Below are 27174 nucleotides of genomic sequence, written 5' to 3'. Positions count from 1 at the left end.
TAAAATCAGCCAATTGATTTAACAAGAGATTTCTCTAAGTATCACAATACTGAGATGTTGTATCTTGCTTGTATAGTCACAAAAAAGTAGATATGGCCCCACCAAGCTCCTGTGTGAAATCTGTGTATGTGTGCGTGTGTGTGCAGTTTACTGAATCAGGTTTGCAGCAGCACTCACCATAGCAGATTTCTCAGCGCCTTTCTGAAGTGCATCAATTTTGTTGGACTGTTGCTTTGCAGCCGCTTCAAGTCTGGCGTTCTCTATCTCGAGCCTAATGTGACATTACATTGACGCTCTGTATCACAGACATTCATATACTGCATATAGAAACATATCAAGACTCATGGCTGACGATGCTTTAACAGACGTTAGCCCACTTTTCAAGCTGGATTTTTTTGTGCATGTGGTACCCAATATAATAAAATAGTTTGATCTTTTAGTCCCCAGTGTGTATGTGGACAGCATGTGTTTGTACATACCTTTGCACAGCTTCCTCCAGCTGTTTGATGGTAGTATCTGAAGCTGCTGAGGTGGACAGCGCCTCCTGGTGTTTCTGAAGGGCAGTGTTGAGTTCTTTTTCCCTTTCATCCAGACTGCTCTTCAGACTGTTAATACGTCTCTCAGCCTGCACGTACTGGTGTTCGCTTTCCTCCAGCTGCATGACAGACACAAAGCATCCACCTCATCAGCAATGAGACTTCAATGTCACCAAGAAAACTGTTAATTTCTGTTCTAATTTCAGTACAGATTAAAGTATTTACTTCATAATCATTAACTCAGCTGGTATTGAAAGCGTGAGGTGATGCTGCCACAAGGTGGCACTGTTTCCTGCTGTTACCTTTCCTTTGAGCCTGTCCAAGTCTTTAAAGAGCCGAGCCTTCTCCTCCTCGAGGTCATTGCGGTACCGTGTGTTGACCTCCAAAGAAGCTTCACTCATTGACAGCTTCTTGAGTGAGTCAGCTAGCTCCTGCTGAAGCTGCCTTAGGCTAGTCTGCACCCAGACAGAACCCCAAGGAAGCAGGGTTTGATTAGATATAAAGAGAGATCCTTAACTGGTATGTGGAATAAAGACTGTAAGTGGGAGGAGGAAGAAGTTAGGTAATCCTCTTACACTGCAGAGTCCTATTCTTACCTCTCTTTCGCTCTTCTCTTCCTCTAACTTGTAGATCTGATCTCGGAGATCAGCAGCCTTACTGGCGAGATCCTTATTTCTCTCCTCCACTAGTTGTACTCTCTCTTCGCAGTCAGAGCGCAGCTTGGAGAGAATGTCACTAAAGCGCTCCTGAGCATCTGTCACAGCACGCTCCTTTGCTACACCTTTGTTTTGGGCCTCCTCTAGCTGTTGCCGTAGTAACATGCCTTCACTCTGGGTTTGGGCTAGTCGCTCCTGTGCGGCCTCTTGGCGTGCCCCGGCACGGCTGACCAGCTCCTTCTCTGCCCGCAGAGCCGATTCTAGCTCCTTGATACGTGCAGCCGCCTGGTCCTTCTCCCGCTGCAGGACCTCCAGCAGCAGACCTTTCTCTGTCAGCTGCAGTGTGGCCCGATGAACTTCATTCTCCATGCTGTTTGCCTGAGTCTCTGCCTTGGCCAGCTTCTGGGACAGGCTGCTGACTGCCTCACGGTGACTGGCTGCTTCACCTGTAGAAGCAAAAAACCTTAAAGTTAAAAAACAAGCTCCCAGTTCAGCAAAAAGGATTGCAAGACAAAAAGATACACATAACCCAAAGGCTGCTTATACAATTAAACATAAGCCTCCACAGTCGGCAGTGACCACAGCAGCTCCGGCCCAGACAGAGCAACCCATCCAACAGCCTCTCAGCGTCCCAGTCAACAAAAGCAAGTTGACATGGACATGAATAACCTGTTTACGATCTGGCTTTTGGAGTATCCCATTTATGTGTTTGAGCATGTAAACACAATATCCTGCTTTCAGATGTGCAGCTAAGCCCTTAATCGATTCATGAGTAACTCAAATATGCTAGCTGGAGTACTCTGAAAGAAACACGAATACTGTCACATGTATAGCCTGTTTCACTGGAGTTGCATTGCTAGGCAACAGCTTGGGTCCATGTTTACTTTCTGTCAGCTGATGTCATCCACATACACTGCAAATGATCCCAACAGGAAATGCAAAAGGAATCATTAAGAATGTTTATGTTGTCAAGTTTGAAATGGTCTATACACCTTAACCTGGTTACTGAGTGCGCCCAACTACCTGCATATGCTTGGCGTCAGCTCAGTGACGGTAACAGAAATACAAACAATGGTAGAAGCAAATCCGTCTTTCTTCTGGAGAGATGAAAAAATAGTTTCGTCTTCTGATAATGAAGAATAGATTACAAACTGCTCTTCCACACTGGTGTGCCTGTTTGATATGTAGCTTTTATGTCTTTAAGTTTGAATGTGTCTGAAACAAAACACCAAACACATGGCCTGGTTGGGCATGCGTGAGCTCGGAGCTGTCCATCCATTCCTACCACAACTAACCTGTGAGTTTGTCTTTAAGACGCTGGTGCTCCTCTTTCTCCCGCAGCAGAGCTCTCTCTGTGTCTGTTTGACCTGCCAGGCAACGCTCCGTCTCTTTTACAGCTTCGGCCAGGCGGCTACGAATGGATCCGACCTCTGCATCCAGCGCTTCACGAGTCTGCCGCTCATTTTCCAGTCGGGTTGTTATTATAGTTAACTCAGACTTCAGGGCGGTCACCTGGTTATTGCAGTTAAAGACAGTTTGGGTCAGGGCCTCGCTGTTGAGTTTAAGATCTCGCCGAGCATCCTCCAGCTGTTCCTTAAGGGCCTCGTTCTCCTCCATGAGGTGGCTCTCTTTGAGACTACTGTTGGCCTGTGAACGCTCAAGGTCTGTTCTCAGGATGGTCAGCTGCTCCTGGAAGGTGGCATTCTGCTGAAGCAACTCCCTCTCCCTGTCACTGGCCTCAGTGAGCTGAGACAAGGCCTGTGAAGAACAGGAGAAAGTTAATATTGTCTTCAGTCAACAGGTTTTCTTCAAGATTTGATTTCAAAACGGATATTTTATTCCCAAACTGTATCATTACAAATAATAATCTTCTGTAAAACATCATCTTTACCTAAAAGAAAACTAATGGTTTCTAAAATGTTGGATACCACTCTGTGAGGATTACCTCGTTGCTTTTGCTGATGTTTCTTTTGTTTTCGTCCTCTATCTCTTGCTGCTTACGGAGATGGCTGTTGAGCAAATTCTCCTGCAGTGTCCGAGCACTGCGCTCCTGAGCCAGCAGTCTCTGGGTCTCACTGTGGTCCTCTTCAAGCTGGGTGATTGATAAATTATCCACCAATGTAACTTAATGTTAACTTAATATCAACAGAGTCATATCACATTATTAGTACAAAATTAGCAAACATCAATGTAATGACAAACAGCACATCAAAATCACTTCAGATTTTGGATAGAAAAGCCAAGTTTAAGAGTGTGTACTTGTTTCATGTTGTTGACCAGAGTTCTCATCTCCAGCTCCAGATTCCTGAGGGTGAGCTCCACCTTCTGTCTCTCCTGAACCTCCAACTGATGCTGCTCCTCCGTCCTCCTCAGCTTATCTTTGGTCGTATTGTACATCATGGTGGCGTTGCGGCGGTTTTCTTGCTCCTGTTTCAGCTGAAATCTTCATCAAGTTGGAGACAGAAATGTCAAGCCAGCAAATCAAAATTAAAAAAGATCCACAAAATATGCAATCACATGAGATATGATGTACAGAAATGGCTACAGAGTACTCAAGGAAAAAAAAAAAAGGTTCTCACTTGAGGTTTGTGATTTCAGTCTGCAATTCCAGCTGGCTGCGCTCCAAGGCAGATTTAATATCTTTAACTTCCTCCAGAGAGCCTTTCAACTCCGACCTCTCCATTTCCAGCTGGCTCACCTTGTCTGCCAGGTACCCGTGACGACTTCTTGCCTTTTGGATGGAGCGCTCGTATTCATGGAAAATGTTTTGCAGCTTCACCATGCTTCTCGAGTCTGTAAGATATAATATGGCAGAGCCTGTAAGGGAATCTTCAAAATCTCATTACTTAATGAGCATATAGCATCTTCATTTCAAAGTAGATTATGTTTGCATAATTTGCAATTAAATGAACAAGCTGATAAAATTACAAAATCATAAAAAGCAGAAACAATTACTTATCATGACATAAATTAGCATTTGAATTAGCTGAATCAGTACCCAGAGTGGCTGAGTCCAGCTTCTGAATAAGGAGGGATGCGTGACGATATCCTGAAGTGGGAGAGTCGATGTCATCTGTGGCTGTGTCCGACGACTGAGTGAGCTCATCGAAGTCTTCTGCCATCTCCACTTCTTCAGGGTTCTGAGTTTGGAAATAAACCGGGGCCTTAATACTGTTCAGTTTCTCATTTTGTACTCGTACGTAAACTTTAAACCATACCGTCAGAATTTGTTTTACCTCGTCTTTCTGTTTTCCACTGGTTGGAAACCTGAGCCAGCACAGAAGCAGAGGGAGCAAAGAAAAACAAAGGTTATTTGGAAAACTGACATGCAGGACAGCTGCACTGAAGAGTTGTTGGAAGTATAATGGTATAATGCAGTATACTAGTATTTTTTTTTGGAAAATCAGTGGTTAGTCATGCAACTATGTAAAGCAGGGAGGAGAATAATTAAAATCAGGAAAAAAGTGCATCCTACTGATCGCCCACCACCATATTGTAAAGGTTTGTTTTGACTGAATGCAAAGCAAATTTCTACCTTGGTTTATTCATTAGAAGTCTGTGTTTATTCCTCACAAACTACCAGTGCTTATAACTTACTAACAACTCCTGTAGTTTCTCCTATGTTCCTCCTGTTTCTTTTTTCTCTTCCCTTTGTATTTTCATGAAAGGCAGCTCTATTATTATAATTATTAAAGGTTTTTATATCATTCTGTAGCTTTCCAGTAGTGTTCTTTATGTATTCAAATGTGAAAATACAAATTTTGGTCTAAGTTTCAGAGTCAAAATGCCCTTCTACAAACTGATGTAGGTTTCTGCATGATGACGTTTCTGCGTATTAATCCATAAAAACCAGTGTACTACTGTAGACACCATGTTAGTTTGCTGAGTGAAGCTGAGTGAACAACTGCATGTTTCAGATTAGTGTGATTTTTCTCTTTGATCTATTTTTCAGACACCTTCATTCACTCTCCCTGCAGCAAATCTGTGACTGTTCACATCTGCTCACTTCATTCCACTGACTTTTTACGCAGTCATGCTACCTTTATAATTAACTTTGCGTTCAGTCTGAACCCACCTTACAGGTTAGTGACAGAGAGGTTTAATTGATACAAAAAAAGCGGCATACTGCATATATACCTTCCTTCATCGTCCGACACTTCACTTAAAGTGCTATCATCAAACACAGAGAGAGGATCTCCATTGACATGAGTGTTGGTCTGAGGGGCTCTGCTGCGCCGGGCCCCTCTGACCAGCTCCGGCTGTAGGGTCTCCTCTACAGCTCGCCCCTCCTGTTTGTTGCTACTGTAGGTCTGCTGGAGCGGGAGATGCAATTGCACTGGGACCCCGTTGGTGCTATGGAGAGCAATAAACCTGATAGTCAATGAGCTGTGACATCTACACTTTGGGGCCCTTGAAGGCATCGTTGAAGAAAACCTCAATACATGGAATCAATAAAATAAGGTTTGGACTGGGCTCTTTCTGTTCAATGTGTCACTGAAAAATAAATGTAGCTAAAGAGTATTTATCACAGGGGCCTTATAAAATGGTTTAGAGGACACACACACACAGATGAAATCTATTCTTGTGGATAATATCTGATCTGAATCTAGAGGAGGATTGTGGATGTGTTGTTCTGAAATTGTAACAGCAATAGTTAACATAATGATAGCTGCACAAATGCAAAACAATGCATACCTCTTGGTGGCTGCAGGCTGCTGTTCCTGCTGAACTGCTCCAGCTTTACTTGACAGGCATCCTAACCTGTTCTCAGGTTTCTTAGTACCCACATCTTCCAGCGCCGTTCCACCAGTATCCCAGGAAGTGCTGGATTTTTGCACCTCCATTGCAGTCTTTGTTGTCTCTTTGCCAACCTGAAAAGACAAGGGGTAAATATTTGATAACTGGACTTGACAGTTGATTCCTGACTGACAGAGGTTGGGACCAGCCTTTTTAAAATGCATTTTGGAGCAGGGACTTGTACACTTTGTCATGCATAATTTAGTGTCACCCCTCCCTTTGGAGACCTAACACCTTAGTGTGGTTACCCTATTTGACGTGGTATTTTCAGTTAATCACAAGGATGCACATTTCAGGGCATTACAATGCTTGCTGCGGCATTCTCAATAACTAAACTGAGAATTATCTCATCCAATTTTTGAGAGTCTGATATGAATGGTAAACATCCAAATGCTAGAAGAGACAGCGGTCTTTTAAAAACTAAAACTACAACCTAAAAAAAGGAGAATGACGATTTTCCTCACTACATAAGCTCAACACACAGTATTACTATCTCTTTAAGTATTATCTGCAGCAGTTTATACTGTAGGCTATTTACACTGTCATTTCACTTACTAGAAATTATTTGTTCTCTCTTTTCCTCTATGCTTAACAAAAGGTTGGCCAGACAATAAATGTTTTCATCCCCTGGAGATCAATTTTCTTTAAAAAAAAAAAAAAACCCTGCATGTATAAAGACTAACTTAAAGGTCCAGTGTGTAGGATTTAGTGGCTTCTAGCAGTGAGGTGAACTGTAACTTCTTCTTTGTGCCAAATTCGTAGGATAAGTAAAACTACAGTGGCAACGCAAAAACACTAAAATGCCCTTTCTAGAGCCAGTGTTTGGTTTGTCCATTCTAGGCTACTGTAGAAACAACATGGCAGACTCCATGGAAGAGGACCAACTCCATATGTAGATATACAGTTTAGTTTCAGGTGATTATACACTAATAAAAACATAGTTATGAATATTATATTCAATTTCTGCCAATAGATGCCTCTAAATCCTACACACTGGACCTTTTAGCTCAACATGCATTAAAAGACAAAAACAAAATCCAGCAAATGTCACAGCACAACAACGGCACTTCTTTTGCGGGCAAAGAAGGCTATTTTTTTTCACAATCTTCACACAATATCACCTCGAAAAAAGAGTTCATACTACTGAACCTATTCAATGTAAAGATACATGCAAGGTCCATGCATGATGAAGGATAAGTCACTACTAAAGGACACACAACTTTGTTTAGTTCTGGAGTACAATTAATAGTGCCAAAAAACAATATTTTGTATAGGTTACTTGAAGGCAGTGCAAATGACCAAACAAGTGGTAGTTCAATTTTACATGTTAATTAAACGGACACAAAGAAATATAAGGAGAAACATGCACTTCTACTTGGAGTCAAACCAAAAGAAAATAAATATCAAGACATGGAAAATGAACAACACTAACAGAAAGAAATGAGATGATGTAATTATGTATGGCTAGTTTGGGCCCTTCGAAACAGCAGATTAAAAGAAATGAAATAAAGTACATGGATGAAATGAAGAGAAAGATAGGCGATCAAGAAGGGATGATAAGAGGGACGGCCATCCTCTACCTCTTTCTGGAGTTGGGCCTTTTCTTTCTCCATATCCAGGAAGACAACCTTCAGCATCCCTACCTCATGTTTAAATCTTTCCATGTCCTCTTCCAGCTCCTCATCAGAAACACCTGGGACAGATGCTGAAGGTCTGCTAATTGAGGGGGGGCGAGACTTGGTGAATTCCTCAGGATCCTCCTCTGAACTCGCATTGTTCTTCTCAGCCTCATCTAGATTAGCAGTGTTGTTCTTCCAGATAAGGTCCAGACGTGGTTTCTGGGATGGCTCAAGTTTGGCCTCATCTTTTAAGAATGTGCAACACTTAATATCAGACACGGGTACAGTGTTATCATCAGCAAAAGCTGTGGGAACAGGATCTATGCTGCTGTCTCTCTGTGCCGTGGTGGGTCGTATTGGAAAAGACCTGTGTTCCTCCAGAGCATCATCAGTCAACAGATCCGGGTCTTGACACATGTTGGTCTCACTAGCTGGCGGCTCACGGACCTGCATCCTGTCCTCACATAAGGAGTTGTCGGTCGACTCTGTTGCAGAGTCTTCCAGTCCAGACTCCCTCTGCTCAGGTATGGTAAGAAGGACAGTACTCCTTGCTCTGGCCATTGGGCGCACAATGATTTCCCCTTCTTCTTCATCACTTGACTCTTCTCCTGCAGAAGTAGACTCAGCCATGGCCTGCTCTTCTTCTGGGGCGTCTTCAGCAGAATGTCTTGATTTAAGCAATTCTCCAAACTTCTCTTTTAATTCACCAGCAACATTCTTGAAGGTGGATTTTGCCTCCTTTTTCTCCACCTCTACCCAGAGCTTCTCATAACGATTCTCCCACGGGACATTTTCAGCTGCTCCGTCTCTTTCTTCAGGACTTCGTTGATCTTTAAAGCCAATATCCTGTACTCCACCGCCAGAGCCCACATGGCCAGATGGATGTGGGTTATTTAGATCTAACTCACATGTATCTAGAGCATCATCTATCTCCTTTGATGGCATGGGTGGACAAGGAAAAACACAAAACAGACAAGACAAAAATGCAAAAAAACAAGTTTGGACTCATGTCACACTTGGGGAGCAAGTTTGGACTTATGCATGTGGCACATAAAAAACAATACCCAAATCAATATGGAGGCATTTCAACATCACATTCTCATAACCCTTCTAATAATGTAAGCAAATTACATTCTAATTATATTTACGATTGCGTTATTAGGGATGAGTTAGAACTTCCTTGGCTTTTATGTGTTAAATTTTGACACAACCTGTGATTTCTGGCACAGCAAAGATTTTTGCCTAAGTCAGTCTGTCATGCTTATAAAATTTGGAGCCATGTCCCACAAAGGCAAAAGCACATTTAAAAATGCTTTACCCAGTTTTCCCCCAAATGTCTGGGATGACAGAAGGACCAATCTAGTGAGCCAAAAACTACAAAAATGGGGAGTCACTGTTTTTGCCTAAATGGCTCCAAAACACACACGTTTCATCTGGAACTGGCCAGAGAGAAAACACAGGCTCTGAGGATTCCTAAAGCCTTGACAAGTAATGTCACAAACTAGATGACTTAGTAGATCCAATTTTATGTGATTAAAATTGGATTTTTCTAACATAACTCTACTTTGAAATGTGCACGTATTAACCAATACCTATGACTTAATGATGTCTTTCAATTTCCCTGTGACTAGGAGAGCATGAATGGCGATGTTGTGTCTGTGACAAAAATGCCAGGGCTAAAAATAAGGATTATGTTAGAGATGGTCTATTCAGAGTATTTCTCACCTTTTGTTCCTGCTTGTCAGATGCTGCATTACTTCTACTGTCCCTTGCCATCGGTGAGAGCTCAGGGGAACCTAAGGAGACAGAGAGCCTTTATTTCAGAGCACAGCGCATGTACACACAAATCTCTGTAGGCATACTCATAAGCCCACTGAGCCTTACCTGGTGTACCCACTGCCTGAAGCTCAGCTACGTTTTGCAGCTGATTGTCAGTTTTGGCTGTATTGGAAGGAGGTGTCGTGTTGTCTGGTTCCCAATCTGAGTCTGAGAGCAATGCAAGAAAGAAAAAAAATGCTCTAATAATATATGGATAAATATGTTTGCGAGACTGCAGAGGGACTTAATAGGCCTTACCCTCTTCACTCTCTGGTTTCTGAGGAACCATCGTTCTTGCTCGAGGTTGGGGCACAGGTTGAGGGGGAGTGCTGGGGGGAGGTGTCTTGTTAGAGCTAATGCTCCTGTGAGGTGTCAAGGGTGCTGCTGGAGCAACGTCTTCATCCTGCTCTTTAACAGGTAGATAGGAGCATTCTGGGAACTCCTCAAATCCAGGGGAGGTGGCCAATCTGCGGCCAGGCAGGGTTCTCTTACTGGCAGTACTGGCCGAGTCCCAGTCTGATGCATCTGTGTCATGAACACAAGAAGCTGCAAGTCAGTGGACAAAATATGACACTAATGTTGCTAAGGATAGGAGTTCAGTTTACACTGGGACAACCACAACACCCAACAATGCCACCACTCAATGGAAAAGGTCTGGGATACACTGTAAAGCTACTGCACTCCACCAAACTGAAATCTCAAACGAGGAACTAAAGCTACCAGTGTATACAGTTCACTTTGTGTAATCAGCTAGCTCATGTTTACTGACCTGCTTTTTTAGCTTCCAAAAGTGTGATGACAGAAACATACAAAGGGTTGTGAAGTGAGTGTTGCATGTAAATAGACCACTTTAACCAAAATCTTAAAAAGACAGTGGCTCCTCAGTATTTGAAAGTGAAACTCCCGTAACACAGACATTGCACCCTGTAAAGGATCCATGTGCATTAGGTTTAGGGGCAGACAGCGACATCAGGCTCCGATCAGACAGAGCCCATTTTGCAGGTTGCAAAATGTTCAGCGTACCACACTGCCTGCCCTGATCAGAGAGAGCACTTTTTGGAGCTTGCTGCGTCTTTTTTAAATTGTTTCTATGCAACCGACAAGTCACCCATCCCTTAATCTCTCAAGACAGATTCTGCAATTTACATTGTAGAATCTGTCGGCAGCCCTGTGTGAAAGACGACTAGAGAGGGGGGGAGGGCGGCTTTGAGTTTGAACGATGCTGCGCTTTAGCCAATCACAATGGAGGGGGCGTGGCCAAGACGTGCAGGTGTCCCCAGGAAATGTGTACCTACAGAAACAGCAAGCTCCGCGTTCATAGCGACCGCTCCACCCAAAACGCTGTCTCGTCAATGTGAAAATTTTTTTTCCAGCGGATGTCTTAGTTACAACTAGGGATGCACCGAATATTTGGTAACCGAATATATTCGGCCGAATATTGCAAAAAAACACACATTCGGTATTCGGTGGAATAAGTTAAACGCAAGGCCGAATAATAGCGGCGTGTTTTGATAACGCAATCAAACAACGTGCCATGACGGGCGGAATAAAATGTCGGCAGTGTGGCGATCCGTCCGTCACGGCACTCGCATTTGCGACTAAAAATATTTTTGAGCAAGCAAAATAGGCTTAAATCATTCAGCACGCTGTGCAAGCAGCCTACAGATTTCAACCAGCAGCAGAAATGAAAGGCGAATCCCACCGATTGTGGGTTGAACGGGGGTCACAGACACAGACAGTAATATATTCCTGTCAAATACGGCGGCCATCGGCTTACCCGGCGACGGAGAAGTCGGCTCCAATAATATCCTCTTCTTGGTGTCATGACTGCCCAGAAGTACCTGAACAGCCGAGCCAGCCGAACACAGGTATGTGACGTGTCAGAGGAGAAACGAGCCATTCACATTTCTGTCTTTGTGTCAGTAACGGCCCACAAACCTCACCGCACTTTAGGGACTGTTCATTACTTATGAAGGGACTGTCAGGGGAGGAGGGTGGCTGGTTGATTTTTATTTTATTTATTTATTTTATTTTGATCCCCCCTATTTTAATCACTGATTGATGCTGTTTTTGAAGTATGAATAAGTCAGTAAATAATTCATTCCATTGAAATATCATTGATGTATTATAGAAAAGTGATTTATCTTTTTATAAATGACAAAAGGCACATCTGCCTCATTTTCGCTGTGGTATCGTGATACTACTCAGAACCATGATATTTTCATTGGTATCGCACAGTGGGTCCCAATTTTGGTACCGTGACAACACTAATCTTGAGGGGGTTCATCTGCAAAAACTAATGAAAAACTAAACAATGATATTCGGTATTTGGTATTCGGTACTCGGTATTCGGCCAAGCGTTTAATAATATTTGGCTTCGGCCACAAATTTTCATTTCGGTGCATCCCTAGTTACAACATGGTTGAGCTAACTGGAGTAGTTTCATGTCGTATCCAACAACGGGAGGCTTTTAGCAGATGATGTCCTGATGTTAGCTTTGCTGCTGCTGTTAGCTGTCCCTGTCAGCTGCAGTCTGATGCTTTCTAGACATTGTGATTTCCCATATATCCGCTGGAAAAAATATTTTATTCACGGACCGTTTATTGAGTTATTACCTCATTTTTATACAGTCTATGGTTATTACAGACACCTCTAACGGCTAACGTTAACAGCTAACGGTTACTACGATGTTATTATTGTTATTATTGTTATTATTTACAAAACGTGCACACAGAAATAGTAACGTTTGTTCAGTCATTGTGTTTATAGACTTAACAAACATCAGATTAGTCTACACGGTGATATAGTGACGTGAAAAATGTGATATATAGCTAAACTCTGCTGGTTTTCTACCCGAAGTATTTGTAAACAACACGGCGATTCCCTGGGGGCACCGCCAGAAGTGAAGGGCGTGAGGCCCCTGCACTTCCGTTAGTTGAAAAACTCCGGGCTGTGCCTCCAGAGGTAAAGGAAGAAAAAAAAGTTTTGTTTTTTTTTTGTTTTGTTTTTTACCGATGGATTTCCAGATTGCCCATCCCTAGCTTAACCACTCAAATCCGTACCTTAAAATCTGCATAAAACATGGATATGCGGAGGGCACTTGGGGAATGGACACAGGGAAATGGAGATCAGTGTGGGTACATGAGACCCTCAGGAAGAAGATAAATCACAGAGAGTACCACCAGCTTGTCCAGAAGCTTCGACTGGATGATGGTATGGTCAAGGCTTATTTTAGGATGAGTTGGGGACAGTTTGACAATATGCAGTCAACTGTTAGGCCTAAGTACAGTTGTTAAAACATTAAAGAGAAGTTGAGGCTACAAATTGTGTCAAGATTTTACACTACCACCTGTTGTCATCACCACAACAGAAGGCCCACCTTTGACCAAATCTGACTGGACAATGGGAGGACATGCCAATGACATCAGATGTTTTTTCCACTCTGAGTTGTTTTTTTTTAACTTGAGGCATATAGGACAGAAAAATGCAAAAAACTCGGCAACACAAAAACAGCGAGCAAAACTCTTCACTCTCGTCGAAAACTAGTACAAAAAGCCGTCCCTGTTGCTAAAACATGCTCTGTCTGATCAGGGTTTTGGATGATCCACTGCCTTCGGTCACATATACAAATCTGAGAAATATTAAATCAAATTGAAGAATTCAATATTTCATCTTACCTTCAAGGTCATCAACATCACCCAGACCAAGCTCTTCCATTAAATCTGTCAAAGAGAAACAAAGTACCATGTTCAGAACAAACAGTATAAAATAAACAAATTCTTAGACCTACAGGGTGCTCCAGATTATTTTATTTACCTGTCTTTCGTTCGTTATCTCCTTCAAGTTTGCTCAAAACACGAAGTGGTTCCCACTTTGCCTTTTCAGTCTAGTAGAGAGGAAAAACATTGCTGTTTGATCCCAACAGATCATAATCCTTTTAACCTTCACCGCACGTAGTTGCTGAACCTACCTCTTTCTGTATAGTATCATCTTTATCAACATGTTCGCCTTCATTATTGTTTCCAGCTACAGACACAAGAGATAAGACACGTCAGGTTTGAGACAACACAATGAACTTCTTCTGTAAAAAAAAACAAAAAAAAAACAAACAAAAAAAAAAAAAACAATATTCTGATGAAGCTGGATGAGTTTGCCAGAACATTGTAGGAAGCATTCCCATGCAAATGAACTCATGGTTAATTGGCATGAAGATACATGGTTAGGCATCAGATGCGCATAAATATTCCTCATTCGGGTTTTATGGGGACACAAGTCACAAGTGCTTATTTCACTTATTAATGTCATTTAAGCCAAAACCTGCTGAAACCAAGCAAGCTAAGAAGAACTTGTGGGCCCCAAATTTAGGGAAGTGAGATTCAAGGGTAGCAGGCAGGGTGTAGTAGTGTATGCTGCATGCATTCTCTTATGGTGATCATAAGGTGATGGTCAGGGCCTCTGGTATGATTAACATGCTGTTCCTCAGACCTATGAGCCAAGACATTCATACCCTCTCCCTGGCTGCCTCTTGGCCTGCCTACACTCCCCCGAAGCTTTACGACTGCCATCCTATTGCTTCCTTCCCCTCTTAAAAAAGAGGGAATATACAACAAGTCTACAAAAGAAATGTCACATATAGACAGTTTCACTGGAATTGCATTGCTAGACATCTTGGGTCCACGTTTACTTGCTGTCAGCTGATGTCATTCACATAACATAAAAGAAGAAAAGGACATGATGTCAGTGACAGCGTTTGAGTTGTGCACTGGAGCCAGACTTTGGTGCCAGTTCTACTGGAGTCAATGGGGCGGCCATGGCAAATCACACTTTCAACCATTATATCTTCAATTTTTTCGCCTAATTTCAAAAACATACATTACATGATGTTGACTGATGTTTTTTATCTAAATGTGCGCATTCATTTTTCTTGTTATTGGTCTCCAAACAGCTCATGGCTCTGTCTGTCAGCTGCATATAGCTCAACCCAAGCCCCTGTTGGGTCCAAGAAGAAGAAATAGACAGAGAGCTGCAGCGTTGGTGAGTGACAGCAAATGTTACAGCTTCTCAATCCGAATCTTTGTGTGTGCTGGCTAATAATATACGCTATGGCTGGATGACTAACATTAGTATGAACGTAAATGAGTGAGGCAAATTGCAAGGCACTGTGGCATATGGTTAAGTCCTAGTTTGGCAGATATTTACCAAATGCTTGAGTCCAGCCAGAATTCTAATCAGGGCCATTCATACACTGAACTGATTACGATTGCAGTCTGGTCAGTGGTAACAGGTCAGACCTGCCCTGTTTGGTCATGTATCATGATGTAGCTTGGAGCAAACAGGGGCTTGAGTTATGTGCAAAACTGAACACGCCCATTCAGATAAACAAACATCAGTCAACATCGTTTAATGTGTCTTTCTTATTTTGTTTGAAGGATATTTTAGTTAAGGATGAAACAACAAAGATAAGATGAGTTATAATATGATTTGCCAGGCCTGCTCCATTGAGCGAGTACAAAACTTAAATGCCGTCACTGACGTCCTTTCCTTTTTATAGTTTCCTTGACTGCAACAGGAATTGAATTGGGACACATTTTGAGTGTTTACTTTTAACACTGTGAAATAGCCTACTGTTGAAAATGATGTTTTAATTGATGTAAATTATACTGAATTGCACATTCTACATCATATTTTCACTAAAAACAGAAAGCTTGAACCATTGCTCACAAATGAAATTGGTGCATGCCCTCATACAGTAAAGCACATTTCTCTATGATCATGATTAAATAAGGTCACACTGTTTCTGCAGCATGAAATGGTGCCTGGAATGATTTGATCGCTTTGAAAACAAACCACAGAAGTAAGTAAAGTTGACCTACTGTCTTTAGTCTCTTCTTTTACAGTGGACTGGTCTTCTTGATCCTGAGTATGCAAGCTTTGTTTTTCCTCATGCGGCATGTTGGGGTTTTCAGAGTGGGACTGAATGAGAAAAATCATTATGTAAGAATCTGTGTGGCAAACAGCCTGCCAGGTATCAACACTGACACATATGCCACATATTAAGTTTTTATTTTTCTTAACTTTCAGTCAAGTCATTTCAGTGTGAGTTTGTTGGGACTGTTGAACAGTGTCAGATGTTAGCTACTGCTGCTGTGTTAGCTCGTGCTAACCGGGCAAACACTGAACTGATGGAGACAGTCCTAGACAATCCACCCCAGACACAACTAGAATCTAATTCTGTGGGAAACACAACGTATCCAAAATGTGTCTTTACTGTACCTCAGAGTCCCAAGAATCCTGCTCTTCCTCTCCTTTCTCCAGACCCAGCTCAGAAAGGAAATCTATTTCAACAAGATGTAGGTTCATTACAATGATATAACTGAAAAGCAATGGTAGTTGCAAAACAATTTGATTTTACATTTGTGCTGCTTTGATTCAATTCAAAACAATTCTTTATGCCTCCCTACTTTTTCCTACTGCATGAAACATTCCACTAATAGTTACTACAGTTACTAAAAAGGCATTTTTGACCATTATTAAATCAAACAACATCAAGAAGCAAAGTGGCATGTGTGTTGTCAGTAAAGCCCAGCATACAATGTACGATTTTTAAAATCTTGTTGTTAATACCAGCTCACACTGTACGAGTGAATCGTCTGCAATGTGCGGCCAAAGCTCACACTGTACGTTCCGATCATCAAGCACGATCAGAGAGCTCACACTGTACGGGTGAAAACGGCTCGTCGGCCCCTGCTGACTGTCCTGCCCGTTGACAGCTGTCAATAAAGATACATTTGAAAGCTCCGATTTGTTCCGGAAGTGCCGTTGTTGTCAACGAAGCAGGACAAGCGGTTTGCTTTGATGATTTGCGCTATACTGTGTGCCGAAACGTCCAAAAAGAAGAGGCGTCGACGCATATGGACTCGCAGATGGCTTGAGAGACATGGACAGTATGGTTTGTCCATTTTACAACGAGAGTTGGAGGTAAGCCGGCTACAGCCGGGTGCACCCTGTGTGTGTGTGTGTGTGTTGTACCTGTTCTAGCGCGATAGCTTCTATGTTTGTTGCGCTTGCTTGAAAATGAGAGCAGAAAAAACTTACCAGGCAGCTGAAGAATATCAATCAATCAATCAAACTTTATTTGTATAGCACTTTTCATACATTAAAAATGCAGCACAAAGTGCTTCACAGAATAAAAAATAAAAAAATAAAAAATATTGTCTATCTCCTGCCAGTGTTTCTCTCGTTGATAGCGGTCGTGGTAGGTGGAAGAAGAAACGTTGAACAGGCACTCATACTGTTGCCACAGCTCAACCAACCTGGCCTCCATATTTACAGTCCACCAACGCGTCGCCATGGTGATCTATGTCTTCGCGCAGGCGCAGTGAGGGATAAATGCACAGACGTTGGCGAATTGGCTCGTGGCTCTGCTTCAACTGTGCGAATGTCTCTGCCTGCCGACCAAAATTTCTGTCATGTCAGAAATTCATCCGACCGTCCGACCGTGGTTCTGGAATAGATGATCGGCCCTCGCCCCCCCCTGTACACTGCACGGCAAAAGACGCACAACGAAGCAGAAATCCGGCCCGAGCGTCGGCAGGTCGTACGTCTCAAAAATCGTGTCAAATCCGGTCAAAAATCGTACAGTGTATGCTGGGCTTAAGTTGTTCAAGGTAGCCATAGTCACAGAACTGTGATTAATAGATAGACTAGTCCATACCCATTGAGTACAGCATACCATACCATGACTTAGTCATACCAAAATTAGAAGAAAAACCCAACAACATTTGGCCACAGGGGGAGCCACAGCGATCGGTCGCATTTTAGCCATTTTTAAGCATTTTTTGTTGTTATAGCGCCACCCAGTTGCCAATTAGAGTTAAATTTCTCCAGTCACCTTGAGGCGTCCTGTTCTACATATCTACCAAGTTTAGTAAAAATCAATATGGCTGTTAGGCCTAGACACGAAATTAGCTCTCTAGCGCCCCCATTTTGTTTGATGAGGTCAATAATGGAGGGGTCCCCTCAGATTATGTGTGGTCATATGCCTACAAAGTTGCGTGGTGATCGGTGAAACCCTTGAGATGTTATACACCTTTATGTGATGAGCCACGCCCTCTGCAATATTCATTGCCTTATAGAAGCTCAGTTTTAGTAAGTTTTCCAACTTTTGCCAAGAGGGAACTTTAGATATTGGTCCCATGTTCACCCAGTTTCATGCAGATTGGTCAAACTTCCTAGGTAGAAATCGATTTTAAATGTTTTTCAAAAAATTCAAAATGGCGGAAAATCTATATAACCAGCACAAGTTATGGGTCCTTGAGGCAAATTTGTTCCTCATGAGGAGAGGCATCTCTGTGCAAAGTTTCATGTCTCTACGACATATAGGACATGAGATATGCCCATTTAAAGTTCACAATTTCAATCGGTTGCTATAGCGCACCCCCTTTGGCCAATTGATGTAATATTGCTTCATTCACATCCTCCCATGACCCTCTACCACTGTGCCAAATTTCACATGGATTGACCAAGTCAGTGAGGAGAAAAACGTGGAACAGACACACAGAGTTTTCGTCATTATATAGTAAGATTAGATAGATGGATACTAATTAATACGAATTAATTCACACACGATCAAAGAATAGAAACTTAAGAAATAAAAGTAAACAAAGCAGTAAAGTTATCGCTTGACCACCAGAACTACTACAGAGAGCTGTGACAATTGTAAATCGTAAACAGGGCAGGTATTGCAAATGAAATGTGATTAAATTAAAGAGTAAAAACAGTGCTATAATACTGATAACTATGGACAATACAAAATACAAATTGAAGATAAATATATGGACAAATACAAAGGCAAATTGTGTATAACGTTAACAAAGCCAGTAACTTACAGTCAAGGAAAGTTGATTAAAACTAAATACAGATAGTATACGTTGAGGTGTTGTACATTTCTGTGAAACACATGCAGTTGTTCAGAACATTGATAATTGATTTTCATACCTCTTTTCTTATCTTTAGAGACTTCTGTCTCAGGAGCAGCTGAAGTGGCGTCAAGGGGCTCTCGACTCTCTTCGGGTTGATCATTTTCATCTGAGACATTTTCTTCTTCCTCTTCCTCCTCATCATCATCATCTCCCTCCTCGTCTTGGTCATTATCATCCTCATCCCCAGTGGAATCTTCTTTCTGTGTTTAAAAATAGTTGTATACTCATATTCATGTTCTTTTAAATGTACTTCTACTAGTGCCTGTGTCCTCAAAAGGCCTCTCACATGAAAGGAACAGCAAACTTGGAACAAGTATGTGAAAAAATGAGTGTGATGAAAGTGTTTGAGGTGCTTGAAGAGACTGCACAACATTTCAGAAACTGCTATACCACAGCTAAAAACTACCAGTTGTGTTCCTGTTTTACCTGAACGACAGGCTCCTCAATATTTCTGAGCTCTTGACCTCTCATGCCTATGCTCTCGGCCTCATCAGGCGAGTCTAGATCAACATCATCGATGTCAGTCTGAGGTAACGCTTCATCAGATAATGTGTTTGCGTCTGAATCTCGGTGTTGACCAGCGATGAGAATCTTTTCCCTTATTGGTTCTTCATTGAGGTCATCTGTCTGGGGGACGATGGCACTTTTATTTTCAAGTGGAACATATGCAGTTAGTCTAGCCTCATCTTCATCGTCATCATCAGACACTTTGACTGTGGCGCTGGTGAAATCGTACTGCAGCTTTTCGTCCTGGCTGTCAGAGTCCTCACTAGTCTCATCGTCTTGGCTGTCTTTCTTAACACCCGCCAGCTTTTCCTCCTCCAACTCATTATCTTCTGGAGACTCATCCTCTCCATCAATAACAGACTGAGGAGCCTTTTCATCGTCTTCGTCTTCCTGTAACTTCTTGTCTATTGCACTTGCGGGCCTCGACTTGGTTGGGGTAGAATCATATGCCTTCAAGACATTACCACAGGCCTCAACTTCATCATCTTTTGTCACCATTGCCTTCTGCTTTTCTGACTGATCACTTTCGTCTTCATCGTCCCAACTGCTATCATCACCTTTCTCATTCTCTGAGTCTAATTTTCCTTCAATTTGTGATGACTTGCCAATTGATTCAACATCATCGTTATCTAGTATTTGGCTTCTGGTTGGTTTTTCTTCCTCGTGTACTGATGACACAGCAGGAGAGGGGTCATTTGACTCTTTCTCAGTACTTTCTTTATCTTCTTCCCCAGAGCCACCAAAACACTGCTGCTCTCCAGTGTCCTTTGCTGTTACAGTATGTGTTTCAGAAATTGGTGACTGTACACCTGCTTTAGTTAGGGAGCCATCATCATTTTGGTCATTCTTTTCAGAACAAGAATCCCACTCTGATTCATCCACTGTTGCTTCTGATGGTCTGTTTTTGGCCTGAGGAGTGCTTGTTGAACGTAATCCCAAAGAGGGCACAGGTTCATCTATCACTTGCTGAGGTGAGACACATTTTGGAGATGGTACAACTGCTGATGAGGAATCCCATGAGGTGTCCCGGTGGTCTTCATTTGTTTGAGGTTGTGAGCATTTCAAGTGCAGTGCTGCTTCTGCTTCTGGTTGTAAATCCAATGCTTGAACGTCATCTTCCTGATCAAGCATCCCATCGTTTACATCTTCTTCTCTGGGTAGGTCAGCATCACTGTCCTCTAACGAGGAGCCCCATGAGGATCTGCGTTTCCCCTCTTTGAGAGCGTCTTTATTTGATCCAGCAGCATCTTCAGCAGTGGAGGAACTGTCTGTATTTTCGACACCATCCTCTGGCACATTTTTTTGATTGGCGAGTACGGTGCTGCGACCAAATCCTCCTCTTTGATTATCCTCTTCATCGCCACTGTTTTGTTTATTGCTCCAAGAGTCATCATCATCCTTTTCCATCTCTTCAAACTCTTCCTCCTGAACCCCGGTTGGTGAAAGGGTTTCTGTGGGGCGTCTGGATGGTGTGGGGCATCCTGGTGATTCCAGATTGCATTCCTTCCCAAGACTGTCATCTTCATCAGAGAATTTAGACTCTACCCTAATGGCTGACACAACACAATCCTCCTCTAAATCCAATGTTGCTGGCAGTGCATAACCTGCTGTTCCAGGTGTTTTGGCATCTTTCTCTGAGGCATCTACAGTCTCACCTGCAACACCAGGACTAGTTTCACTGTTGTGAGAGATGTCAGTACCAGGTTTGTTTTGAGCATCAGCACTGTCAATGATCTTAAGGGCACCTGTAGCAGAGGGTTTTTGCGTATCTTCAAATTCAGTAGTGTTGGCTTGGACAGAAGCCACACACTTGTCACTGTCCGCCTCCTCCTCACATTCATTCTCTTCTTCCTCCTCTTCTCCATCATCCTCTTCACTTTCCTCATCATCATCTTCATCATCATCTTCCTCTTCCTCCTCTTCTTCGTCATCATCCTCATCTTCATCATCGTCATCATCGTCCTCCTCCTCTTCTTCTTCTTCTTCCTCCTCAGAGTCCTCACCTTCTGGGCTTCCCTCTGGAGAGTCTGATCTTGCTTTACTACTTGAGGGCTGTTTGCTTTTATCCTGCTCGTCTGCTTGTTATAAGCATTTGTGGGAAAAAATAAAAGGAGAGACAGATGTCACAGAAATGCAAGAGGCAAAGATTCCGCACAAATATACCTTTCTGTAGCTTGGAAGAGGAGAAGAGGTCATGTGGGGTGCTTTGAAAAGGAAGGAAACAGGAGAGGGATCTACTGGGAGCTGTGGAGCTTTGCTGGATGGTAAAGCCTTTGGAAGGGATGGGATTCTCTGGACTCTATTATCACTCTCTGGCTCTGATTCTGTACCGCTCAGCGATCTGTCAGGCAGTGCAGAAGCTACAGGGTGAGGAGGGATAAAAGATTACTACCACAAACTACGGAGGGACACCAACAAGTGAATAAGGTTAAAAGATTCTTAGTACCTTCTCCTCTTTTAGATGCAATCATTTTCCTGAGGTTTACCTTCTGTGGTTTCTGAAAGACAGCATTTCAAATGAAGGCCAGAACAAAACGTAGAGAAAACACACTTTACAAGAAAAATAGCAGCACCAACCTTTTTGATTAAAGCTGATTCATCATCATCTTCTGATGAAGGCCATTCATCTGCAGCACTTTTTGAAACACTAAGGGGGCAAGAAGAATGGTTAGAGCTGAGAAGCCAATTGTAATTGTTAGTTGCAGATCACAAGAAAAAATAGTGTGCTCACCGACTTAATGACTCGGACTGAGAATTGTCTTCAAAATCTGCAACAAAGCAGAGGAACTTATTTTCAGTCTCAAATGAATCAGGTTTTGAAAGGCACATGTCATATCTTGAGGGCATCTAAATCTTAAAATGCAGATGAAAGTATGATGCTCAAAGTGCTGCAATCTAAGCAGCCTGAAAGGGCATTTCCTGAAAACAGGAAAAGGTTAATTATCTATCCTTAGTAACTGTTAATGACCTTTACTGGCACGAAACTGATGGCTTTTAACTAAATTCACTCAAAAAGCTCATCTAAGCAAAGTAATACCTCCCCCTGCTTCATTTGCTCCATGCTCTAGATCCAGTCAAGAGGTTATGCATGAGGAATAAACCAAATAATCAAAGTCAATAATGAATAGTCACAATAACTACCACTTTCATTCACTGTGCTATGTAAAGAAAACAAATCTTACCATCTTTGTCAGTGGCTGGTCCCCCTAAGGAGAAGCCTGCTTCAACATCTTGGGAAGGACTGCCCAACAGTGTTTTTTTATTCTTTTTGCTTGGACCTTGATGTGATTGTGAGGGTCCATCATTCCTCTGGGTACTGTGCTCAATGATCAGGAGGGAACAACTACAAGAGAGTTGAGACAGTGGAAATGTCATAATGTCATAAGCCTTAACAAGACTAACCAATCAATTATCAAAAGAAATGATCCATTTGTGGGCTTTGGTTTTTTGTTTCAGTTTTGTGTTTCACTCACACACAGCAAATACATATATTACAGAGCACTAGGGGTGTAACGGTATGTGTATTCAGCCTGAACCATTAGAAACCAGACATTTGGTTCACTGTGCAACATGTGCTCAGTATACCCTGTAACCCAAACAGGCTTCCTTAAACTTGCATCATAGAGAATACCAAATTTAAGCAAATGTTCAAAGTGCTTGAGCTCAGCTACAATGTGCCATTTTATGTTGAATTTAGTCAGTCCATTGTGTCAGTCTTATGATGGAGCATTACTTTTACATTACATACTGACATTTTTTTTTCTTCATGACAATTTGCCAGCATTAAAGTCCATTTAACCTTACAGTAAGAGTTACAGCCAATTAGCACTGGCATTTTTGGGGGTTTACCTTGCTGTACCGAACATGTACCAAACTGTGACCAAGGGACATACTGAATCATGAATTTTATATTTTTCTATTGAATTTGTACCGTTACACCCCCACAGAGCACATGCCACAGTTGGAACATACAGTAGGCGCAAAGAAAAGGAGCACAGCTTACGGATGATGTCCATTCATCACTGCGTAGTCATCAGCCGACCATCCTTTGGTATCCTTTAGTGCGATATCTGCGTCAAACCGCAAGAGCAGCCGCAACATACCAATTTGTCCATTACCAGCAGCTATCATTAATGGGGACCTGCAGGTAAATCAATGACAGCAACATGAGCAACTGTGAAGAATAATATCAGCGACATTAAGATTATTGGAAATGTATCACATTTTTTAGTGCTAACCTTTGGCTTTGGTCCATAAAATTTACACCAGCACCCTCCTTGAGGAGAAACTCAGCCATCTCGATGTGGTCCTCGCGGACTGCCACCGTCAAGGGTGTGAATCCCTCCTATAAATGAAGTCACATTCAGCAACCTTATTCAATGGATGACAGGTGTCATCAGAACAGAAATAATTATAATACACTGTATCTCAAGCATCATAGGTAGCAGAAGCATTTTGCTACTTTAGTTTTTAATATATTTTTTTATACTTCTTCCTTTACAAGATTTTTACTGTAGCCTGCAGACACATGTCACTGATGCCATTACAATACTGTATATCTAGACATACTGTATAATAAGCACAAAACATCTTTCTCCCTGCAATTATTTTGGCTCATAATAGAAAAAAAAAGTACAAGCGTGTACCCTTAAAATATTCATGATGGCTCTGGTCTATTTTGACATGCCCTGCCATGCCTGTTGTTGGGAGCAATACCATTTATTTTGTAAAACCAACTGACACTAAGAGGTCCTCCGCTATTGGCCATCATTGGATATTGCAATAAAGACTGCTATTGTGATAAACAGTAATGAGCTGTGATGACTGTTAATACCTTTTTATCAAGACAATTGAAGGGTTAAGGCTGCAACTAACAGAAAATAGTGAAAAGTGCCCTTTGTAATTTCCCAGAGTCCAAGGTGAGGGACATGTCAGATATTGTCCAACCCTTTTCATCTTCGCTGGAGCCTATTACAATTCAATTACATGTATGGTAAAATGATACTATGTCTGTATTTGAAGATCATCCTGATGTCTGGCCTAAGGCTAACGAATTGTACTGTGGCAGACAGACAGACAGAATCACCTTATTTTGTGCATTGATGTCAGCCTCATGCTCCAGCAGCAGGACAGCAGTGGAAATGGATGGAATGTTTGCTGCTAAATGTAGGGCTGTATTTCCATTGATGTCCACCAGGCTCGGCTCGGCATGATTCTCCAGCAGTATGTTCACACAGCGCTCATGCTGGCCCTGCACTGCCTGATACAGTAGAAAGATCAACATGAATGCAGAGGCCTGAATAAGGCTTGAAACAATGTGTGAGGAGAGTAGCCAGCTATGATCATTACAATGTATATAACTTTAAATGAAGAATCACTCTGTGGTGGAGTCTCATCATCCAGGATTACCTTCATTAAGGCGGATCTATTTTGATTGTCGCATAGGTTAAGCTTGGCTTTGCTCTCAACGAGGAACTGCACCACCTCAGCATGTCCACTGGCGCAGGCAATGTGAAGTGCGGTTCTGTAACAGCAAAGGAGAGAGTTCTTGTTCTTACTAGAACATTTCCACAGATCTTTACAAGGGTTTTGCAGCTATTTAAAACCTAGGCCTCCATTCTCCATTCTTCCATCCACATTACTTCTTGTCTTATAAGTTCCATTACTTCACAGAAGAGCAAGACATACTATAGATCAATGATATATCTCAAGCAATTTTGTTAATTGCCTCAAGTGCTATACGTGCACCACTCACTTACTTCTGACAAACACTAATTGTTAATGGCAACTTGATCCTACCTTGAAACATAAGTAGAAAAGAAACAATGGGGTGTCATGCACATTTTACTTGATGCTTAAAACAGCTGGCAGTTTGATGCAGACAGTAAAAAATACTAAGCGGTATTTAACCACAATTCAACTTTACTATGGAAAAAAAAATCATAATATACTTAACAATATACCATAGAGCTGCCACGTGCCCTTGCAATACAATTATTTAAAAAGTGATTTGTTATTTCCAAAGAACAAGGCAGAGATCCATCTGTATGGCTGCATTAATTTTTGGGGAGACAGTTTGGCAGATTTTTATTTAATTCAACTAATGTGTCAAAGCGATCCCCAAACTATATCCTTTAACAATTAGTCAAGGGTCAATGGAGGACAGACTCTACTATGTACTAAAGAAAAAGTGGAAAAGGCTCCATAAATATGTGCTCAGGAGATATAGACAAGAGTATAACACAGATAGAGATCATGACATTTTATTTAGCCATTTACCTGGACTGCATTACCAAGGTACATTGCAGTCAGCAAAAACACTTTCAAGTATGTGACAACAAGTGCTTTCCTCACACTTACCTGTTCTCCTTATCAAGCTGATTGATATCATTCTTTTTAGCAAGCTGCTTCAACTTGGCCAAATCACCCACTGAGGCAGCCTTGTGAACCTTCCCGAGGTCCTTCTCTTTCAAATCGTAGCCAACAGAGAGCACACTCCCATTGTCAGGAGTGCCGGACGGATGTTTCTTTTTCTTAGTAAAGCTGAATATCTTCTTCATTGTACCAGGCAGCACAGCATTGCTTGTGCACCGTCACTACCTGCCACTCATCAAGCGCTGGAGGATCACCACAGGCGGCTCTCCCATCCCTACAGATAAGACGTACAAAGCGGATTAGCCTATAAAACTGTGCTGAGAGCACTGCGGTGTTTCTTCATATAAAGACACAAATTAAGTGCCACAAATACTGTTCCTCACACGGTGATATGCAGTGAGCTAGTCAACACATACACGGCATAGTGATCAGCTGCATATGAAGAGAGATAATAAACATAGCGTTTACTATGTAATAACTTCTATGTAACGTTAGGCGACGGTAAAAACACATAACACAACTGTCATGCTACTATCAGCGATTCAGTGGAGGCTAACTAAGCTACATGCAGCCTCATTTGTTTTGACCATACCGTTCACCGGGACGTCCTCTACGTTAATTAGCATCAAAGCATGTTAGCGTTTCATCATTACGATTGTAATGCGATTAAGATGCATGGAATCGACAATGTCCGAATTGGATAACGTTAACGTTACTCTGGGTTGTTTGTAACACCGTAGTTAGCGTTATACCTTGTGGCTTGTTACCATGGTAACTGACTGCACAAATGGTATGCTAACGTCACGTTAGCTGCCAAAGGTTATCCAATTTGGTGCCTTTTCGAAAACCAAAAACTCAAGTTGTATTGGTGCTGTTATGCAATAAACACTGCTAAATCTACTACTGGAGAAACAAAAGAAAAAGATAAAGTTTTTGCCAATGTAAAAACTATTCTGATATTCTGGATTATCTGTTGCCTAGCAACCTAGCTTCAGTTGGCTCCGTGCTGCGCCTCCCACGTCGTCACTTTACAAATACAGCAAACCGCCACATTTAAACCGGATTTGTAGCAGAGGCGAGCACAGCGGGGACCGTCGCGACAGCTCACTGTAGTTTGCAAGACTCGGTTCGGTTAATAGACACTTGTGGTGTTCTTCCCACAAGCGAGGAGGAGTCGGTAGCTAATGCTAACTAAGGTGAAACAAACTTAACCCTGCTAACGCAATGCTAAGTAGCAAACGCTAAAAATCAAAGCCGAGGTGGTTGCTGAGTTACTAAGAGCCATAACTTGAGATAGATAAATACAAAGGAGCTGCGTGCGGGCACAAAACTCTAATTCACGCAAACATGTGTGTAATTAATGCTTACTAACTCACAGTATTTCAATTCAAACACTAACCTGTTGATTGTCGGAGTCAGACCGCTATCACAGAGAGCTAAAGCTAACGAACGTACGCTCAGAAAAAACGTGCTGGCTGCTGAGTTTTTAAACAACCAATCAGAAATGAGTTCGCAGCAACGAATGCTTTCTCTGACCAATGGGCGGCTTCAGTCTGTGTAAAAGGTTGGTTTACAAGTCACTGAGGGTTGTATGGAAGAGAAGCAGGCTTGTTGTGTAATGGCTGATGTTTACCACTTGATGGTGATCTTTGTCTTGAAATCGCGTTAATAGAACCTGAAGATGCAAAACAACCCCTTTCCGTACATGTTAAAATAGTGACTCAAAAAGAGGACACTACAATCTAGTAGGTAATTCGATTTTTTTTAGATTTAGGCATGTAAAACAGGTTCTAAATGTTAAAAACAGGAATCCGGGCAATGTGCTGATTCAATGCAACAAGCATACAGTAAGCGGTAGGCAGGGGCTTTAAGATTGGTTGTGGCA

General features: G+C 42.1%; 1 protein-coding gene across 12 annotated transcripts in view; it reads right to left on the bottom strand.

The window, feature by feature from the left end:
- ankrd26 (ankyrin repeat domain 26) overlaps positions 1-26757 on the bottom strand; it is a 36922-nt gene extending 10165 nt beyond the window's left edge. For 5 of the 12 annotated variants that reach the window (XM_033635240.2, XM_078167696.1, XM_078167697.1 and 2 more), the window contains exons 1-35: positions 26689-26757; positions 25275-25563; positions 24324-24438; positions 24001-24174; positions 23153-23259; positions 22918-23055; positions 22097-22257; positions 21952-21978; positions 21646-21682; positions 21492-21561; positions 21361-21412; positions 21078-21274; positions 18424-18607; positions 15700-15761; positions 15300-15399; positions 13934-14038; positions 13397-13452; positions 13243-13312; positions 13104-13148; positions 9685-9951; positions 9493-9594; positions 9334-9404; positions 7570-8541; positions 5888-6063; positions 5330-5545; positions 4429-4459; positions 4191-4332; positions 3772-3985; positions 3452-3635; positions 3138-3284; positions 2488-2950; positions 1133-1638; positions 839-991; positions 480-655; positions 178-271 (exon numbers count right to left, since the gene is read on the bottom strand). In XM_033635240.2, the coding sequence (XP_033491131.1) occupies positions 178-271; positions 480-655; positions 839-991; positions 1133-1638; positions 2488-2950; positions 3138-3284; positions 3452-3635; positions 3772-3985; positions 4191-4332; positions 4429-4459; positions 5330-5545; positions 5888-6063; positions 7570-8541; positions 9334-9404; positions 9493-9594; positions 9685-9951; positions 13104-13148; positions 13243-13312; positions 13397-13452; positions 13934-14038; positions 15300-15399; positions 15700-15761; positions 18424-18607; positions 21078-21274; positions 21361-21412; positions 21492-21561; positions 21646-21682; positions 21952-21978; positions 22097-22257; positions 22918-23055; positions 23153-23259; positions 24001-24174; positions 24324-24438; positions 25275-25474 (5814 nt within the window). In that variant the 5' untranslated portion in view covers positions 25475-25563; positions 26689-26757. Of the gene's footprint in view, positions 1-177; positions 272-479; positions 656-838; positions 992-1132; positions 1639-2487; positions 2951-3137; positions 3285-3451; positions 3636-3771; positions 3986-4190; positions 4333-4428; positions 4460-5329; positions 5546-5887; positions 6064-7569; positions 8542-9333; positions 9405-9492; positions 9595-9684; positions 9952-13103; positions 13149-13242; positions 13313-13396; positions 13453-13933; positions 14039-15299; positions 15400-15699; positions 15762-18423; positions 18608-21077; positions 21275-21360; positions 21413-21491; positions 21562-21645; positions 21683-21951; positions 21979-22096; positions 22258-22917; positions 23056-23152; positions 23260-24000; positions 24175-24323; positions 24439-25274; positions 25564-25881; positions 26030-26688 lie in introns of those variants that run through there. The other 7 variants (XM_078167695.1, XM_078167704.1, XM_033635241.2 and 4 more) reach the window with 6 other exon arrangements.
- Between the last annotated feature and the right edge of the window lie 417 nt (positions 26758-27174).

This window comes from Epinephelus lanceolatus, chromosome 5, assembly GCF_041903045.1.
Source record: "Epinephelus lanceolatus isolate andai-2023 chromosome 5, ASM4190304v1, whole genome shotgun sequence".
Classification (NCBI taxonomy): domain Eukaryota; kingdom Metazoa; phylum Chordata; class Actinopteri; order Perciformes; family Serranidae; genus Epinephelus; species Epinephelus lanceolatus.
Note: the sequence above shows the minus strand (reverse complement) of the source record. Positions and strands in the feature narration are given on the sequence as shown.